The sequence below is a fragment of the Bubalus bubalis genome, chromosome 3, assembly GCF_019923935.1.
Source record: "Bubalus bubalis isolate 160015118507 breed Murrah chromosome 3, NDDB_SH_1, whole genome shotgun sequence".
Taxonomy (NCBI): domain Eukaryota; kingdom Metazoa; phylum Chordata; class Mammalia; order Artiodactyla; family Bovidae; genus Bubalus; species Bubalus bubalis.
Window position 1 is genome coordinate 127,658,929 of NC_059159.1, and position 14,720 is coordinate 127,673,648.

At 41.3% G+C, this 14,720-nt stretch overlaps 1 protein-coding gene across 2 annotated transcripts in view; it reads left to right on the top strand.

Annotated features, from left to right (window-relative positions):
- The window catches only part of LOC102404051 (contactin-associated protein-like 3), a 237,881-nt gene that overhangs the window by 58,024 nt on the left and 165,137 nt on the right, over window positions 1–14,720 (top strand). For both annotated transcript variants that reach the window (XM_006069491.4, XM_006069492.4), the window contains exon 3: window positions 5,089–5,282. In XM_006069491.4, coding sequence (XP_006069553.3) covers window positions 5,089–5,282 — 194 coding nt within the window. The remainder of the gene's footprint in view (window positions 1–5,088; window positions 5,283–14,720) is intronic.

Consider the following 14,720-nt stretch of genomic DNA (forward strand, 5'->3'; position numbering starts at 1 on the left):
TGAGCTTTCCTGGGCATGTCTGGGTGAGATTTAGAGCTCAGCTTGCATCCCTTTAGGCTAGGCCCTCCCTTGTTGCTAATGCCTAACTCCCTCCCTACCTAACATTAGTGTATATGAGAAGCAAAACAAAACACACAGTAGCAATGGATATTTCTTTATTTTATGCAGAAAGAGCTGCAGCAGTGAATGTTAAATGCCACAGGCATTGAAAGTTGTCCCTTGGGATGCTTCAGACAGAAATTCAGGGAGTCACAGGTGAACAGTCACACTGTGTTTTTTTCCCCTTAATACTACTGGCATTTAACTGAAATCACAAATTAATCAGTATACACTTTAAAATTTTATTTTGAATTGTCTTCTTACAAAGCCATCACAGGGTATGTTTGCATTTAGTACAGGAACGTGTTTTACTAGGCTGCTATGTGATTTTTTTCCCCCCTTATGGATGCACTTTTTGGAAAACGGTCTGTTCTCTCCTGCTCAGGCTGCTAGCAGATTGCTGGGAGCACAGCAGAAAGGGGATCAGAGGTTACCTAGACAGGTCCCAGAGGCAAAGTTTCTGTGTTTTCTCTACATCTTTATAGTCAGGAATGGTATATGTAGATAGTTGAAACTGCTTCTTAAGAAATCAGAGCTGGAGCAAATGCTTAAATTTTCCTCAGCTCTGTAGGTGGGGTTGTGACAAAAACATCAGTATTTAAAGCCCAGAGATCTGAGCAGGCAGGTCAGAGAGCATCCCCAGGGCCTGCCCACCCATCAGCCCCTCTTGCCTGTCATTCCTGGTTCTCTCATCCTCTCCCTACTCACCCAGCCCCACCTGGAATCAGTAATATGTCTCCTGTGAATTTGCTGTTGTTGTTCAGTTGTTAAATTGTGTCTGACTCTTTATGATCCCATGGACTGCAGTACGCCAGGCTTTCTTGTCCTTCACTATCTCCCGGAGTTTGCTCAGATTCGTGTTCATTGAATCAGTAATGCTATCCAACCATCTCATACTCTGCTTTCCCCTTATTCTTTTGCCTTCAATCTTTCCCAGCATCAGGGTCTTCTCCAGTGAGTCAGCTTTTCACATCAGGTGTCCAAAGTATTGGAGCTTCAGCTTCAGCATCAGTCCTTCCAATGACTATTCAGGGTTGATTTCCTTTAGGATTGACTGGTTTGATCTCCTTGCAGGCCAAGGGACTCTCAAGAGTCTTCTCCAGCACCACAATTCAGAGGCATCAATTCTTCGGCACTCAGCCTTCTTTATGGTCCAGTTCTCACATCCATACATGACTACTGGAAAAACCATAGCCCACCAGGCTCCTGTGTCCATGGAATTCTCTAGGCAAGGACACTGAAGTGGGTAGTCATTCCCTTCTCCAGGGAATCTTCATGACCCAGATATCAAGCCTGGGTCCATCTGAGTCACCAGGGAAGCCTCTTCTGTGAATTACGGTGCATTTAAGTGAGGAAAAAAAACACACAGAGCTTGATAAAATTCATTTGAGACAATGTAATGGAGATCTTGAAGGGAAACTTTCCTTGGTGACAGTTTCAATTTAGCCATTTACTTACTTGACATATAGATGCCCTGGAGACGGGTGGGTCTCTTCGCTTCAAATTAACCCATTTGACATTGGTCCCTTGGGTATCTCTCTGCTCTGAATCTTGTTGAAAGTTGAGGAAGGCATGAAATTATTTTTCTTTTCAGCTCTGGGTAATTTCCCTCTCGGCACAAAGCTGACAATCTTTATGAAAGTTCATGCCCCGTGGTCATCAGGAGCAGGGGTCATTGTCTTTGTGGTCAGTGACCAGGATAATTAAGGCCCCAGTTGAGAGTTTCCTGTTTAACCTTTCCTCTCCTCCAAAGACACAAGTCACTGCCTGTGTCTGAGCCGACCAAAGGTGGGGGAAGCAGTCACACAGGAATAAGTGGAGACAAATCTTCCAATATATCTGCCAATTGTTTGCTGTTTTTTTAGTCCCTGAGTCTTGTTCAACTCTTTGGGACCCCATGGACTATAGCCTGCCAGGCTTCTCTGTCCATGGGATTTCCCAGGCAAGAATACTGGAGTGGGTTGCCATTTCCTTCTCCAGAGGATCTTCCAGACCCAGGGATTGAACCTGTGCCTCCTGCATTGGCAGGTGGATTCTTCACCACTGAACCACCTGGGAAGTCCATGTCTGCCAGTATAGAAATATTAAATACAGTCTGGCTATCAATAAACAAACAATACTGAACAACTGACAAATCACAGAGATACGTTCTTAGAAGGGGTAGAGAATGAAAAGGGAGCTAAGCTTTAATAAAACACCCTCATTAGAACCTAAAATGGTTGTTTCTTCTTTGCAAAGCAGAGACTGTAACACCTGTCTTACTAGCAGGGTGTGTGTCAACACTTGGAGCATCTGGGAAGGTCCTTAGCACATCCCATGCTTGTGAGAAGTTTGGGCTACTTCATTTTCTCTCGTTTATCTCGTTTATTGTGGAACAGTGGTTCAGCTCTACTGGTCAGTAAAACTGCTCGGTGCTCCCTGACAGTGTTCGGGTTATACTTGTGTATTTCTCACTTTTTTCAGTCATTAGAAAAAAAGGCAGTCACCTCGGTGGACTATGTGGATGAGCAAAAGCACAGTAACTCACATCGTCAGCCAGCAGGTATCTGGGGATTACCCCGTGGCTGTGTTACCTAACTGAAATGAATTGCCCTATGGCACAGGGGATTCTGCAGTTTCATTACTTTAGCAGAGTACCTACTTAATCAAATAGCTTAATTTGCATACCTCCTCACCACAGGTAAGGGATATGAAGTGTTCAAGGTCGATTACCTGCAGATGTTGAAGACTGGTTGACAGAGATGTAGATGTATCTGTGAGAGAGAGGCTGGTCCCGAGGCAACATGCTGGAAACATGCTGATACTTTTTAGTCTGATGTGCTTCTGTACATGTGGTACTCATAACATGTTAATGTTACTTCCTGACTTCAAAAGAGATTAAAAATGACACAGAAAGATTGTCAAGTTTTTTAAAGAAGTGTATCATCAGTACATCCTTTGATACTAACTAATATAAGTCAGAATACAGGACATTTAATAGTTTCTCAGAGATTTAAAAGGATTCATAAAAAATTTTGTATGTAGAACCTCTAAGTTAAAATGACAGCTAAATGCCAACACCTAATATTTGACATATTTTGGTTACAAAATTACAGGCAATTGCCGAGTAATGTTACTTGGGACTATTAGTTAGCCCTCAGGTAGAACTCAGAGGGACTTCTCATTCATCAGATATTAGTTGGGACCTTTGCACAAATGAATAGAAGTAGCAGGAAGGTGTTGGGTGATGATCAGTCCTGTGATTAAAGACAAAGAAAGATTGAGAAACTTTCACAGGTTGTAGAACACTAAGGAGACACAGCGACTAAATGCAACACAGGATCCTGGAACAGAAAAGTGAGTTAGTAGGAAAACCGGAGACATCAAAATAAAGTTGATCATTTCTTTAACCTTGTACCAGTGTTAATAGCTTAGTTTTGATCAAAGTGCCATGGTGATGTCAGAAATTAACATTAGGAGACATTAGGCAAAAAGTAGACAGGAATTCCCTACCCATCTTTGCAACTCTTTTGTAAATCTGAAATTATTTCAAAATAGAAAGTTTAAAAATGTATTACAGAACAACCAAAAATGTGGCATATTTAAGATTCTGGATCAAAAGAAAAGATATTGTGCTTGTGAAACAGTGAGAAGAAACTTTATAATATTGGAACAAAGATTTACTACAGGAAATGAGGAAGTCACAGAAAGAATCTGTAAGCGTCAGACTTAACTAAGGGTTATACATGCAGTGCAATTAACAGAGGACGTAGTGAAGGGATAGATATGCCCACTTGCTGGTGACTTGCTGGCCATAGCTCCACACACTGATGTAAGTACCCCACTTCCGTTTCCCTTTGAGCTATCCTGTAACCATGTCACACATCTCCTGATGTGCACGGAGTCATAACAGTTTTAGTAAACAGGGTGTGGATGTTAATAATTGCCCTTAATAAGAAGATAATAAATGTTGCCTACAGTATCAGGCTTTATTATGAGAGTCTCAAATTAGGTGTAAGAATAATGGGAAAAAACTTTTAAAGCTACTTTTTTCATGTTAGGGGTTGTTTACATGACACTGTTTTCTGGACATGGATAATTAGCAAAATATCAGTTCTAGAATTCATTTCAGATCTATTTCCCAATTTTATATTGCATAATAATTTAAATGAACAAAACGTATTATATAATATGATATCTAAATCCAAATTCAAAACTCATGTTTCTAATAAATGGAAGAACAAAATATACCAATAATACATTCTCAGAAATCTGTAATTCTTTGGTTTCTTCCCGGCACTGGTGAAAACAAAGCCCAGTGATTTCTACTTTGCACCTATTTTCATCAATATGCGAGAAACTCCTTATTGTTAGCCTCCTCTGGATTCTCATTCATCCTCCCTCCTGCCTGTTCAGAACCCTCGCTCCCCTGCACAGAAATTAATTTCATCTTCACCACTCCCATGTTGCCTTTCAAGTTATTCTTTGAGTTGTTCTCAAGTTATTCTCTCTGAGTTCATGAGCACCTTGAGTGCAGGGCTATGCCATAACTATCTTTGTTATCCCAGTACTCAACACTGTAGTTCCTCATGTTAGGAATCCAGAACTAAGATTTTCTAGTTCTGCTATAGCCTGCATATTTTCCTTATGGCCAACAGAGGGCAAGTCATGCATTAAAGCCAATAAAGACACTAGTTCCAAGCACTGATGTGATGGCCTGTTGTCCACCTGTTATATTAAGCACTTTTACTTAGTGGGACCCCCAAACTACAAAGAATTAGGGGTTACAGACCATCCAGTTAATATAAGCTCCATTCATTTACACTTAACTTGTGTTTTTATTTTTATTTTTTTGTATAAGTGTGTGCAATTATGAGGCATTATATAAGGAAGAATGTGAAACTATGATTTTTATAAATTTCATTTATGATACTATTCTTCCAGGTTAATAAAAATTTCAAAGATTTCTCCATCTTTATCATTTTTCTTTTTTCTATTCCCCACAAAAAGGAGCTGGTGGTTGGTCTCCTCTTGTGTCAAATAAATACCAGTGGCTGCAGATTGACCTTGGAGAGAGAATGGAGGTCACAGCTGTGGCCACCCAGGGAGGATACGGGAGCTCCGACTGGGTGACCAGCTACCTCCTGATGTTCAGTGATGGCGGGAGGAACTGGAAGCAATATCGACGAGAGGAAAGCATCTGGGTATGTGCATCTATTGAAAAGCAGTCTGTCAGAGTATGCACTATGCCAGTTACAACATTTTGCTGCCCATCTGTCAGGTCAAGTACAGAAACAGAGCCTCCTAAATTACTCAAAAATATTCCCACTGAATGTAAGGCACAGGTGACATTTTAGAATACACTGTCTATGTATAATTTATGAAATAAGTAAAAAGTAAAATAATGTAGGGGGAATGTCTTCCCATTGTTTCTTCAAACAGTGTGTAGTCTAAGGTTTAAATAAATCATATGCAGCTCACTTTATTTTTGTTTAATATCAGGCACAGTAGTTTGTATTGCCTGAGCACTTTTTGATTAAAACATATTCATTTTTTTTTCTGTGCCTTCTGATAAATTGAAATTTCTAAAAGACTCAGAACATTTAAAAATTGATGTAATGGAGAGTCTTTCTGTGGAGGACTTCTTGAGGCATGTGTTGAGTTCCTGCTCCAACAGGAACCCAAGCACTGTGTGGCTCCTTGTAATTTATGGACAGTATATGGTTAGGATTCGTTGAATCATAACTACTTTAATTTACATCAGTGACATAGTTTCTATTCTGATCACATGCTCATGCTCCTTTTAGAAGAATTAAGTTTTGTTTGCTTAACTTTTGGAATTTTAAAATATATGTAATCGACTACATAGTTAGGGTTTCATATCTTTAAATCACAGTTTGCTCCAAGTGAAAAGCCTCCAAAGAAGAGTGTTGTAAAGATCTGCCCAGGGTTTGCAATTTGGTGATGGGGCAACCAATGGGCTGGGTGGGGTGTGGGGTGGTGTGGTCTGAAGATTTGTCAAATGGAGACAAAATTACTTTTTTCCTTTTTATTAAAAATGTAATTTAGGAATTTGAAGGAGCAAAGAATGAACTGTTAGTGTTTAATGGGGACAGGGTTTCAGTTTGAGAAGATGAAAAATTCTGGAAATGGGTGTTGGTCATGGTTGCACAGCAGTGTGAATGTTAATGTCTAGAATTGTGCATTTCAAAATGTCTAAAGGGCTAAATGTTACATTATAGATGTTTTACCACAATAAAATATATACAGTGTGTCTTCCATTTAACTTAGTCTAAGGATGTTGTAAAACTTAATTTTTTTTTCTGAATTGTCATGGTAAGAGGAAAAATGTCAGGTAAAAACCTATTATCAATAAGGCTAATAGGCAACAAAATGATAATACGACTTGGGTAACAAATTGCCCTCGTTTGACTTTCCTTAGACACTAATGTTATGTTAAGACCTAATAGATTGTGGTCTACTTAATTTTTTTGTCTCTGGAGCGCTTATTATTAAGTTTGTCAGTAAATGCTGATGTAAATTGAATCAAGAAGAGCTAGTTAATTATCTAACACTAATTAAAAGAATAAAATGGGAAGGAATTTGTGAGTGTTTTTAGGGCTGCCTGACAAAGTTTCCAAACAAGCACTTGCCATGTATATAATTGGAAGCAGTTATTCAGTTCAGTTCAGTTCAGTTCAGTCACTCAGTCTAGTCCGACTCTTTGCGACCCCATGAATCGCAGCACGCCAGGCCTCCCTGTCCATAACCAACTCCCGGAGTTCACTCAAACTCACATCCGTCGAGTCGGTAATGCCATCCAGGCATCTCATCCTCTGTCGTCCCCTTCTCCTCCTGCCCCCAATCCCTCCCAGCATCAGAGTCTTTTCCAATGAGTCAACTCTTTGCATGAGGTGGCCAAAGTATTGGAGTTTCAGCTTCAGTCCTTCCAAAGAACACCCAGGACTGATCTCCTTTAAAATGGACAGATTGGATCTCCTTGCAGTCCAAGGGACTCTCAAGAGTCTTCTCCAAAACCACAGTTCAAAAGCATCAATTCTTCGGTGCTCAGCTTTCTTCACAGTCCAACTTTCACATCCATACATGACCACTGGAAAAACCATAGCCTTGACTAGACAGACCTTTGTTGTCAAAGTAATGACTCTGCTTTTGAATATGCTATCTAGGTTGGTCATAACTTTCCTTCCAAGGAGTAAGCATATTTTAATTTCATGGCTGCAGTCACCATTTGTAGTGATTTTGGAGCCCCCCAAAATGAAGTCTGTCACTGTTTCCACTTATTCCCCATCTATTTGGCATGAAGTGATGGGACTGGATGCCATGATCTTAGTTTTCTGAATGTTGAACTTTAAGCCAACTTTTTCACTCTCCTCTTTCACTTTCATCAGGAGGCTCTTTAGTTCTTCTTCACTTTCTGCCATAAGGGTGGTATTATCTGCATCAGATCAGATCAGATCAGTCGCTCAGTCGTGTCTGACTCTTTGCGACCCCATGAATCTCAGCACGCCAGGCCTCCCTGTCCATCACCAACTCCCAGAGTTCACTCAGACTCACGTCCATCGAGTCAGTGATGCCATCCAGCCATCTCATCCTCTGTCGTCCCCTTCTCCTCTTGCCCTCAATCCCTCCCAGCATCAGAGTCTTTTCCAATAAGTCAACTCTTCACATGAGGTGGCCAAAGTACTGGAGTTTCAGCTTCAGCATCATTCCTTCCAAAGAATATCTGAGGTTATTGATATTTCTCCCAGCAATCTTGATTCCAGCTTGTGCTTCATCTAGCCCAGCGTGTCTCATGATGTACTCTGCATAAAAGTTAAATAAGCAGGGTGACAATATACAGCTTTGACGTACTCCTATTTCTATTTGGAACCAGTCTGTTGTTCCATGTCTAGTTCTAACTGTTGCTTCCTGACCTACTTACAGATTTCTCAAGAGGCAGGTCAAGTGGTCTAAGGTATTATTTAAGAGTAAGCAGGTTTAACTGTATAACACAGGGAACTTTGCTCAATATTATGTGGCAGCCTGGATGGGAGAGCAGTTTAGGGGAGAAAGGATATGTGTATATCTATGGCTGAGTCTGTTTGCTGTCCACCTGAAACTATCACAACATTGCTAATTGGCTATACTCCAATATGAAATAAAAAGTTTTTTTTTTTTTAAAGAATAAGTTAAAGTTAAATGAAGCACTTATAAAAACTTTCTACTTATAAAGAGAAACTTTATTCAAAATTGCATATAATTTTTCAAAATTAGGTAACTAATGGTTGTGCTTATTCTCTCAGTCATATGCAACTCTTTGAAGCCCATGGACTGTAGCCTGCCAGGCTCCTCTGTCCATGGGATTTCCCAGGCAAGAATACTGGAGTGGGTAGCCATTCCTTTCTCCAGAGGATCTTCCAGACTCAGGGATCAAACCCTCATCTCCTGCATTGCAGGCAGATTCTTTACTGTCTGAGCCTTCAGGGTGCCTGCTTATTCTTCTTGTATGAATTAAGGTTTATGTTTTTCCCACCTTCAACTCCATTTGATTGAGAAAGTGTGAAAATTCTTATTTTTCAGTGAATCAGGTTCTAGGGGAACCACATCTAAGCATCACCTTCTGTCAGTCTGTTTAATGATCAAGTGCCCTGTGGAAGTAGGGTCAAGAATGGTGGTGTTGTTAATACTAGACCATACAGGTGAGGACAGAAGGATCCCTCAGATCTATGCATCGTATCACACAGAAAAGACTGGTGAAGTAGCCTGCCTCCCACTCCTGAACTTGTATAAATAGAGACCTGGCCTACCCTGCCTGTGCCCCCAGCACTTCATGGTGCCTGGGTCTGAGCAGAAAGTTGGTCAATGTTTGCTGAATTATTGAGTGAGTGGACTCTATCTTCTGGCAGCTTGCCTTTCTTGAGCTCTCTGCTCTGTGCTTCTCTGTAGCCCTTTGTCCCAGCTTGTAGCCCTTGGTCCTTGAAGGTCTAGTGTAGGTGTTTCTCCTCTCTTAGCATTTTTAGTTCCTTTAGGAAATGGGCTCATCCTTGCATCTTCAGCATTCATTATCATGGGGTAAGTGAATTCACCTCTTACTCCGGGCCCATTGTACACAATTGGCATTGACAGCAGTAAGTCTTACTACTTGATAATTATGAATTATACTTTCAGTTACTTTAAAAACATTAGGCACAGTGAGCCACCCTTATCATGAGTCTTGGGAATGGGCCAGCCTTGCAAGCAGGCCTTTCAGATGGTAGCAGTCAGAATTTCCCTGCTGACTCTTCTGTGTACATGCTCACTTACTTCCTTGTGGGTGTAGGACTGCAGCCCTGGAGGCTGTTAGCTGGGGGCTGGTCTTTGCTCCTAGAGGTCTCCTGCCTCCCTTGTGCTTTCTGTGTGGCCTGCTCTTGCAGCAGCAGGTCAAGTCCCTTTCACCTGGTGATATGTTTCACATTAACATTCATTGATGAGTGACTGCTTCCATGGCTAAATTAGATTTCTGTTTGAAAATAACCAAATAAATCACAGTACTCAGAACTGTAAAATACACTCTAAAAGGATTTTATTTAAATAAAATATAGGACTGTGTCTTAAATGAAGGTAAAATTATTGCCATCTCTTGCCAAGTGGTGCCCTACTTCTCAGGACACACACACTCTTTTGATGTGCAGAGTAAATGTCCTCATTTGAAATGCAGTGGAAGAGATATCACTGAAAAAAAAAAAGGTGAGAATAAGGGGTTCATTTCCTATAAGATGTGAACAAGCATGGATTATAGTCCGTTGGGAAACCAGGTGGCTTGACAAGGCTTGATACTGAACATTCATAGGACTTAGAAGATGTTTGTAAGTTCAGTCCAACTAAATAAGAAAATAGCCAGAATCTTCAGATGCTGAGGGTCATGGAACAGCACTGAAGTGAACAATACAACAGATCAGTGATCACTGGCAAAGTTCAGTAATGTTTATTTTATTTTTTATAATTAACTTATTTTATTTATTTTTTGATTATTTTATTTATTAATTTTTGGCAGCACTGGGTCTTCATCACTGCATGTGCTTTATCTGGTTGCTATGATCAGGGGCTACTCTTCCTTGCAAAGCATGGCTTTCGTAAGTGGTGGCATGTGGGCTCAGTAGTTGTGGCTTGCGAGCTCTAACTCACAGGCTCAGTAGTTGTGGCACACATGGGCTTAGTTGCTCCCTGGCATGTGGGATCTTCCCAGACAAGGGATCAAACCCTTGTCCCCTGCATTGGCAGGCAGATTCTTAACCACTGGACCACCAGGGAATTCCCAGTCATGTTTATTTTCTACTTTTCCCTGAGAATAAATCAACTAACACATATCAATCTACTGTGATTCTTGGATTCAGACAAGAATTTTGTGAGGCAGTCCTTGTGTATCAGGATTCTTATCTATAGGGCAATGTGAGCTCTGAGTTCCATGGGGGCCTCTGGACCAGGCTGGGGAGAGGTGTGGGCTCCATCCACTCTCCTGCTCTGGGGTTGTGGTCTGTGAGCATGCCTGGTGGGCAGGAGAGGTCCGTGGGTGGGCAGTCTAAAGCTCTGACGTATTCCAGGTGGATGTCAGGGCTCCAGCTCCATCCCTGCCTACCTGAACATCTGTTAGGTCTTCCTGGGGCTCTGTCACAGACTTTGACCAGTTATCTTTTTCAGGCTACTAGCCTGCCCTGACTTTGTCTCTTCTCCCTCTCAGTTCCATTTGGTGGGAACAGTGGGCTGACTCTATAAAAGCCAGACTGATGCACCCTCTCCCGTCAGGCGACCATAGCTAATAGCTTGCTCTGCAATGGTGTCCTTTTGTCGAGGCTCATCTGGCCCATTACCACTGGGTCCCTGCTCAGCCATGGGCACCTTTCCTCCTAGAGGGTGTTTTTTTCTTCTGTCTTACTTTGGCTTCACTCTCATCATCTGTTTCTCCCTCTTTTCTTCTATCCTTTTGTTCTTTATTTTTTCATCTATCATTAAATATTTTTCTCCTCATTTCTCTCTTCTCTCCATTTCCTCCTATATTCTCCCTCCTTTCTGTATTGCTACAAACTCTAGAGAATCAACTCAAAGCAGTCTAGGTACTTGCGAGTCCAGTGACACTGAGAAGGGGAGGATTTAGCTGGGTCTCTGGCATGGTTGTAACTAGGAATCAGCCCGGCCTTGTACCTTCTGTGAACTGGCTTCTGATATTCATGTTTTCCTGTACTGGCTCAGAAATCTGAGGAAACATGCTGACTTCTGTGGCTCTGGCTGAGGGTCATCTCATATCTCATGGCTTATGGCCAGAGAAAGAGCTGGTCTGATCAGGACAGCTCTCAGACTACCCTGTACCAAGCACTGAAACCCCTGGGTTGGTAGGTGGGGCCATATAAGGACTTCATGTCCACCCTGATGAGAGCACTTAGGAGGGAGAGATGTTGGGAGGGCCATACTATCACATTTCCTGTTTGTTTGTGTTTTTTTGGTCTCTCTTTCACTCTCTCCCCATGACCTTTTGCTTTCTTTTCTATTTCTCTGGTTTCCTCTTCTCACACATCTTATCTTTCTACTCCTCTCTTTCCCATTTTCTCTACAAAAGAAAGGACCTAGACTGCTATGGGTCCTGCTAATCAGCAGGTGGCCAATGGACCAGCAGCATCACTTGATAGATCTTGATAGAAATATGGACTTTCAGCCCCCACCCAAATATATTGAATAGAATCTGCATTTTAACAAGATGACCAGGTGATTCCAGTGCAGTTTAGACTGTGAAAAGGACAGACTGGAATGACCCAAGTCCCATCTGTGGGGAAAACTGTTCCGCACCTTAACCTAACCTCCAGCTTTCCAGATCAGAGGGGACTGTGCTCCCTGCTTGAGGATGTAGCTCATCCCACCCATGTGTTATGCTGGGCAGGTCATGCTTTCTGTAACAAGACTTCAGGAACCTCACTTCAGTAATGTTTGGCTACAGGCCATCCTCTTTATCCCTGATAGTCACCAACCTCATGGGGTGAAGCCCAGGTATTTTTTCATTGTTATCAATAAATAACAAGTGGTTAAAGTTAGTTCTACCTTGGAAAACTATAATATACCCTGACTCTACACTCTGCATTTGTTAGGGGTTTATTCTTCATATGAAAAACTCATCAGAACTCTAGTTCAAAAGTTACACTCTATGAATTTAAGATGGAAGTTGCTATTTGTAAGGCAATGAACTTAGATTTTTAAGTGGATAAAGTGGATTTTTCTTCCTATGCAGGCCCTTTGCGTGAAAAAAGACATTCTTCTAAGAAATGAGTGGCAAAATATATTTGAGAAAGATAAGAAAAGAAATGATTTGAAATAAACATAAGTTCTAGTATAAATAATTCCATTTAAGGATTTCTTTTGCCTTGAAAAAATAAGTAGCAGTAGGTCCTTAAATGAATATAAAATAGAGCAAATCATCTGAAACTTTGTTCTTCTTTGGATAATTTCCAACCTAGAACACCAAGTAGACTAATTAATGAGATTAATTAATATTGAATTGAAAGATTCACAAGAATTGCACAGTGTTCTAAGAGAGCAACAAAGGTGAGCCCAAGGGTGTAGGGTAGAAAAAAGACAGGGAAATATTGGAAGCATGAGGGTTGTGTTGGAGGCCATTTGTTGGTTATATATGCACCAATTTATTTTAGAGAAAGAGCTGATGCACACATGGCAAAATATTTACCTTGTTAAAATAGATCTAGATTGTTGGTACATGTATATCTGTTTCGGCAGGGATGTTTGAAATGTTGCATAATCAAATTAATAAAACATATTGGATTCAAGTTTAAATGAATTATGTTTACTTGGTATAAATAGAAAGATCATATGACTGTGTGTAGTTTCAAAATAAAGAGGGATAAAAGCAGTGTTGAATCAGAATAAGAAAAACTGGACTCAGAGACAAGGAAGAGGGTTTGTATGTAAGGAAGTAGGTACTATGCTACATGTGAAGTTCTGTCGAGATAGAAGGAGCAGAAATTCTCTTGACAGAGATTTCTGCTAATTCAGTCATTAAATATATGTTGGTTTATTTCAGGTCTATGTTGATACATTTATTGCTAATGAGTTGATGACCCAACAGAGCCAATCCCTGCATCAGGTAGGAGGTTGCTCAGAAGGGTCTGCCGAGTGTACCTCGGCTGTCTGAGGCTTGTGCTAGTTCTGGACTCATTGATTTCAAGTTTGGCTCTGAGACTGGATGGTTTCGAGCACAGCAGGAGCAACACTTCAGTGATTCTGTATTGATCTCTTCCACGTCCTTGGCCTTGGTAAGGACATGGCCTTCCACTTCCTAACCATCCACATCATAGACGTGGAATGCATTGATTTCTAAGGCAGTGACTGTGTACCGAGGTCAGTCTTGTTGATTGCATTTACCATCACGGACCACAGTTGAATTTTCTGTACACATCTCCCCCTCCTGGGCTCTGAGAGCTATTAGTTCAGGGATTGATTGCCCCAGAAGGCCAGGCCTATTACAGTTTCTCAATAAGGAGTTGTTAGATTGAGTTAAGGAAAAGTTGCTATTCTCAAACAGACCTCAACCCAGATGGTTAGTTAGGTTAAAACTTAGCCAGCCATGTGATGCTGCTTATATGATGGGAGGCTTTCAGTGCCAGGTCTAACAAGAGGCTTGACACTTTTCTCCCACAAAGTTGTACCAGGATGATGCCCTATTGAACCAAAGACAGAGGTAGTCCCATTTGCCCTTCACTGCAGGTCTCAGTGACAATAGAGATGAACACTGGATTTAGTCTGTCAAAACTGTTCAAAGTTGGAAAGTTTGAGGCAGAGCAGTGAATGAATCTGATCTGTGACAACAAAGTAATTGATGGGTCCCCAGAAGCCTGGGATCCAGTATAACAACTGCTTCTTGCCAGGCTGACTGCATCCAGTGGGTGTGGAGCATCCTTCCTTCCATTTGTCAATTACAGTCCTTCCCAGTCTGAAAACCTTGGCTCACATCCCTTTCTCCTTGTATGAAAATTGCTTAGACTCTCCCTTCTTTTTCTACTCCTAGGAATTTTTGTTTTTATTTCTCAAGTATCACTATTCTTTTACCATATTTATTCATCTCATGCCTATTTCACATCAATTCTGGCATCAAGGACTACAGTTTGTTTATAACTATATCCCTTGACTGCAGCCATGAAATTAAAAGACTCTTACTCCTTGGAAGGAAAGCTATGACCAACCTAGATAGCATATTCAAAAGCAGAGACATTACTTTGCCAACAAAGGTTCGTCTAGTCAAGGCTATGGTTTTCCCTGTGGTCATGTATGGATGTGAAAGTTGGGCTGTGAAGAAGGCTGAGCGCCGAAGAATTGATGCTTTTGAACTGTGGTGTTGGAGAAGACTCTTGAGAGTCCCTTGGACTGCAAGGAGATCCAACCAGTCTATTCTGAAGGAGATCAGCCCTGGGATTTCTTTGGAAGGAATGATGCTGAAGCTGAAACTCCAGTACTTTGGCCACCTCATGCGAAGAGTTGACTCATTGGAAAAGACTCTGATGCTGGGAGGGATTGGGGGCAGGAGGAGAAGGGGATGACAGAGGATGAGATGGCTGGATGGCATCACTGATTCGATGGACGTGAGTCTCAGCGAACTCTGGGAGTTG